This window comes from Choristoneura fumiferana, chromosome 6 (genome assembly GCF_025370935.1).
Source record: "Choristoneura fumiferana chromosome 6, NRCan_CFum_1, whole genome shotgun sequence".
In the NCBI taxonomy this organism is placed as follows: Eukaryota; Metazoa; Arthropoda; class Insecta; order Lepidoptera; family Tortricidae; genus Choristoneura; species Choristoneura fumiferana.
The window spans coordinates 8,514,370-8,520,369 of NC_133477.1; the positions used below are offsets into that span (position 1 = coordinate 8,514,370).

Sequence of the window (6,000 nt, forward strand, 5' to 3'; positions counted from 1 at the left end):
TGAAGCCAGAACAAATGCTTGGCATTCATGTATTTGGCACAAATTAGGAATTCCATAAATGAAAGTATAAATAAACCAGTCAAATTCTTAACGGATTGAATTATTGACTTGGTTTATGGCTTGTTTAGTCAATGAGAGTAAATAAATAAAAAATCAAGATCTGATTTTATTTTTTGTATTTACTAACGTAGAAAGTAATAATAATTTTTTAAAATACTTTGGAAATACTTACATTTCGGACTTTACGATAAATGACTTGCTTTAAAGCCGGGTGCGATCATGAAATTCATAAAGTCTTTCTTCTCCTTTGCTAGGAAAAAGGCGGGAAACTGTAAAACTTGGCGGACGCGTTTTTTGTGCAAATTCATTTTAATATTCTTTTTATCTGTAAATATAGGATCAATTAAGGTGTAAAGTAAAATATTTAGATTCTGTGTATATATATATTTATTTTAGTGTAGTGCTAGCTGAATATTCGGTAAGTAGTTAGTTTATTCTTATATTGTAAATATGAGTAAAGAGGAGCCCCCAGACCCTGGGGGTTCATTTTCAGTGCAACCACCATCACCTGCTTGCTATGTTACTGTAAACAACAATAACGAAATCACCAATGATATACACAATGACAATGACTCAGTCATGGGCTTTGATTCCGATGCGTCTCACGCATCAGCATCGGCCGAAAATTCTAAAACATCTTCGCGTAAACGCTCTTTTGTTCGTCAAATTTGCAAAACGTGTAACAAAAAAACGAGACATCGGAATAACAGTGGCACTGACCCTAATAAATCTTGCAAATGTGATTCAGACACTGATAGTCCGACAGTCATACCTGAAAAAGTAACACCGAATTTAGTTGATACGAATGCGACTATAGAAAATCCAGGCAAGGTCCCCATTGGTAGAAAGACCTACCAATCATCAGATGCTTCTCCGTACCTCATTCATGTGCAGCGCATTGAGACATCACCTTCTGACAATACCACCTTACACCCAGTTACATTTGGCAACTTCTTATTGAAACAAAAGTACAAAAACATTGTAAATGGCAGTGTTAAAAGAATCGGTAGGAACAGAATTGCTGTTGCATTCTCAAACTTTATAGATGCAAACGCTTTTATTTCAGATGCCAATTTGACAAACCATAAACTGAGAGCTTTTATTCCTACCTTTAACATCACCAGGATGGGGCTTATTCGTGGGGTGCCTGATAATTGGAGCCCTGAGGAAGTCATTGAGAATATTAAAGTTCCCATAGGTTGTGGTGAAATAATAAAAGTAAGACGACTAAACTACAAAGTAATGGTTTCAGGTGCGCCAGTATGGAAACCTTCTCAAACTGTTGTACTTACTTTCGATGGCCAAACACTTCCTAAAAAAGTTTTTATGTGCTACAATGCCCTACCAGTCGAGTTATATATTTTCCCCACCATACAATGTTACAACTGTTGTCGTTTCGGCCATACCAAAATTCAATGTAGATCTAAGCCTTGTTGCTATAAGTGTGGTCAAGGCCACACTGGGTCTTCTTGCGACATCACACCAGACGATGCATCCTGTTCCTTATGTGCAGGTCATCACTTTGCAAATAGTAGGTCCTGCCCTGAACTTGACAGACAAAAGAGAATTAAACATAGTATGGCAACTTCTTCTATCTCCTATGCTGAAGCTTCAAAGCTGCATCCAGCTATTTCAAAATCTTTTGCAGATGTGGTAGCTCATGGCCAAAATAACTCTTATTCGCAATCAGGAAATCAATTATCTACCCCAGGTAGTTCCCCCACAAAATCTTACAAAAAAACAATTTTGCAAAAGCCAAGACCTGCCCACATCCTATCTAAAGGTTATGATCAAGAGGCCCATAAAGCTCTGATAAAAGATTACAACATGACTCTTTCATGTAAGGGTTGTGCTGCTAACAATCAAAACATGCCAGCTGATAATAATCAAAATAACACTCCAAGTACTTCAGATATTATAATTGCTTTATTAAATTATTTAACACAAACACAATCAAATAAAAATACACCGTCCAACGTTGCCCCCTTATTTGAAATTTTGACCCAGTTCCTGAACATCCACAATGGACAATCACTTAAAGATTGTTCAGTGGAATTGCCGCAGCATAGTCAATAAGAAAAGCGATCTGCTTTTCTTATTGAACAAATACAGTCCAATTGCAGTAGCCTTACAAGAAACATGGCTAAAGCCAGATTTTCTTTTTAAAATCTCTGGTTTTTCTGTTTTGCGTGAAGATAGATCTGATGGGTATGGCGGCGTTGCTCTACTCATCAACAATTCTTTTTATTTTACTCCTTTCCCTCTCCCTCCTCATAGTGCTGAATATTCTATTGTTGCTGCCCATCTTAATAATATTTTAGTTGTTTCTATTTATATTCCCTGTCCATCTTCAATCATATTTAATGAAATAAATTCAATTTTATCCACTCTCCCTAAACCCTTTATTCTTCTTGGTGATTTCAATTGTCATCATCAATCATGGGGTTGTGCGAATTCAAACCATTTTGGTAAAATTTTAATAGACATTCTAGATAACCACAACCTTTGTTTTATAAATAATGGTAGCCCAACGCGTCGAACCGAGCCAAATGTTGCTGTGAGTGCAGTTGATTTGTCTATTACTACCCCGACTTTAGCGGCCTCTCTTTCATGGGATGTCCTCTCATCAACTTTTGGCAGCGACCATTTCCCAATAGTCATATCTATTCCAAACAACTCTTCTTTCAATATACAAAAACGGAGCCCGCGTACTCCTCGTTTAAGACATATTCTAACACATGCTAACTGGGGCCAATTTAGCATAGAAGTGGAGCAAAGAATTTCTTCCCTACCCAATGTTGTTCCGGGAAATGAGGTTAAGTGTGCTGAGGATTTTGCCAAATCATTAACCGACGCCGCGAATATAGTTTTTCCGGTTAAAAGCACTAGATCAGAAAAACTGCCTTCCCCGCCCTGGTGGGATAGTGAATGCACATCAGCAATAAAATCCCGCAAAAAAGCTGAATTAATTTATGCTACAGATATGACATTTGACAACCTGTCAAACCTTTCTAAAATTGTTGCCAGTACAAAGAAGCTTCTTAAAAAGAAAAAAATTCAGGGCTGGAGGAACTTTTGTACTTCCATCTCGCCACAAACTAGTTCAACTGAGGTTTGGCGGAAGATAAAACGATTTAGATCAGCCTTTAGTGACACTAATATCTCTTCACTATCACCATCTTTGACGGATGCATTTTTAGACCAGCTAGCGCCAGCTTCAGTTCCTCAGGAAATTATCTTAAATCAATTTACGTTTTGCCCTTCAGTTGATAATTTTCCATCTGCTCCAAGTATTGAGTCTCCATTTTCTTTAATAGAACTTAAAGGTATATTACGTGGTCTTAAAGACTCTTCACCTGGGAAAGACGGAATTCCTTATTCCTTCTTGTGCAATCTTAGTGATAGCGCATTGACATATTTTTTAAACATCATAAATACCATTCTGCTCACTGGTAACGTTCCTCCGTCATGGAAAATTCAAATAATTTTACCAATATTAAAATCTAATAAATCCCCAACAGAAGCTTCTTCGCACCGCCCTATAGCTTTATCTTCTGTGCTCCTTAAACTGGCGGAACATTTAGTGAAGAATCGTTTAGAATGGTATTTGGAATCCAACGGACTATTAGCTAGTAGCCAATTTGGGTTTCGAAGAGGTAAAAGCACGATGGATAGCTTATCCATATTCACGACAGATATAAGATCAGCACTTTCACTTAACCATAACACTATTTCTGTTTTCCTTGATGTTTCTTCTGCATATGATAATGTTCTTTTAACTATTCTTCTTGAAAAACTCAACAAACTCAAAGTTCCTATTTGTTTATCTAACTTCATTATTAGTATCTTATCCGAAAGATTTATTACCGTTTCTGCAGGCTCTTTAGAACTAAGCAGGGTTGTTTGGAAGGGATTACCTCAAGGTTCGGTTTTAAGCCCTATTTTGTACAATGTCTACACCCATGATCTAGAGGTATCACTTAACAGCCCCGTTAATATTTTACAGTATGCTGATGATCTTCTAATTTACTTTTCTGATGACAATGTAGCTAAAGCCTCGGATATTGTCAACTCTGCATTAACGCGATTATACACTTGGCTATGTTCAAATGGTATGGAGTTATCAACTACCAAGAGTTCGGTATTGGTTTTTAGTAGAATGAGAGCAATTCCCGAAGTTACTATATTATATAATGATGAACCGATTTCTCAAGTAAATCAAGCAAAATTTTTAGGGGTTATATTTGACTCAAAGATGTCGGGCCTTCCACACTGCGAGTATATAGTTGCAAAGTGTGAAAAATTATTAAATATTCTGCGATGTTTATCGGGTGTTTGGTGGGGCTCACATCCATTTTCGTTAAAATTAATTTACAATGCCCTGATCAGAAGCAGGATAGACTACGGATCATTTTTATTAGAACCAATTAACTCCGCTGGTTTGAAGAAACTAGATCAAATTCAATCTAAATGCCTTAGGTTAATTACCGGTGCTATGAAGTCTAGTCCAATAAATGCTTTACAAGTAGAGTGTTGTGATCCGCCACTCAAACTAAGACGACAGTTTTTATCAGATAAGTACTTATATCGTTCAATTCAGTATTCTCAACATCCGATTCTAAATAAATTGGAAAATTTATCTTCACATATCAGTACATCGCGTTATTGGTTGCATAAGTCTTCTCCGTGTTTAGTAAAAAGTTTGCAAAAATTCCGTTCTTTGGATGCTCCAACTCATAGATCTCACATTCTCCCTATATTTACATGCGACTATCAGGCTCTTATATTCTCTCCTAACATTAAGTACAATTTAAACATTGATAAACGCAGTTTGAGTGCTAATACTTATTTTAATAGCAAAGTTTACAGTATTTGGCCGGAATGGCATTATATCTTCACTGATGCATCGAAAAGATCGCCTTCTGGGTGTACTGGTGTTGGCATCTATCATAGTCAGTATAAAATAACACAACTTGTTAAATTTCCGCCTGAGACTTCAGTTTTTACTGGGGAAGCGTTTGGCCTCCTAAAGGCTGTAGAATATGTACTTATCATGAAGCTAAAGGAAGCTGTTATTTTCTCTGACTCTCTTAGTGCTCTGCAGGCTCTTGAAAAGTACCCATTCTGTAGATCCAGTCCATCATACCCTGTAATCATTGAAATTAAGACTAAATTGTTCCAGTGTTTTCTAAAAGGTTTCTCAGTAGTTTTTTCTTGGGTTCCAAGTCATTGCGGCATCAAAGGTAATGAGAAGGCTGACAAAATTGCCAATGAAGCAATTGAAGATGGAGATATGTTCCCCTACAAAAACTATACTCATGACTTAATTAATCTTCCGCGAACATATCTCCAACATTCCTGGCAAGAGTGTTGGTCTCAAAGTTGTATCGTGAAAGGTAAAAGTTACAGCCGCATACAGCCCTCCATCCCTAATAAACCCTGGTTTTTTAAGTTTAAATTATGCAAAAGAAGTACTAGTGTTTTAATAAGAATGCGTTTAGGTCATGTCTGCACGCCGGAACACCTGGCGAAGATTAATATCATAGATAGCCCTGCTTGTGAATGTGGTTCGGAGGTAGGTGATCTGAATCACTTGATTTTATCTTGCCCACTTTATGACCGTGTTACTTTGTACAATAGTATTATATCACAAAGTATTCCATTACCAACATCCGTTCTCTGCCTTCTTTCATCAAATAATTCATGTATCTATTCCTCCATTGCGTCCTTTATTGTTTCTAATGATATTAAAATATAATTATGCCACCTCCCTTCATATAGATCCTGATCCTATATTTCCCTATCCAAATTCAAAATTCCGTAATATTTTTTATTAAATTCCGCTTCGTTTCCTCACTTTGTAATTGGCACAATCGTCTGTTCTAACCGAACTTGTATATTGCCATTAAAAAAAAAAAAAAAAAAAAAAAAAAAGGCTGC

At 36.7% G+C, this 6,000-nt stretch overlaps 1 protein-coding gene across 1 annotated transcript; it reads left to right on the top strand.

The window, feature by feature from the left end:
• Positions 1 to 320: 320 nt before the first annotated feature.
• Positions 321 to 5,978, top strand: LOC141428971 (uncharacterized). The gene has a single exon (XM_074089066.1). The coding sequence runs from the start codon at positions 511 to 513 to the stop codon at positions 2,134 to 2,136; it is 1,626 nt and encodes a 541-aa protein (XP_073945167.1). The 5' UTR covers positions 321 to 510; the 3' UTR covers positions 2,137 to 5,978.
• Positions 5,979 to 6,000: the final 22 nt, after the last annotated feature.

Coding starts and splice junctions, on each gene's coding strand:
- LOC141428971 (XM_074089066.1), top strand. CDS start 511: ATGAGTAAAGAGGAGCCCCCAGACCCTGGGGGTTCATTTTCAGTGCAA.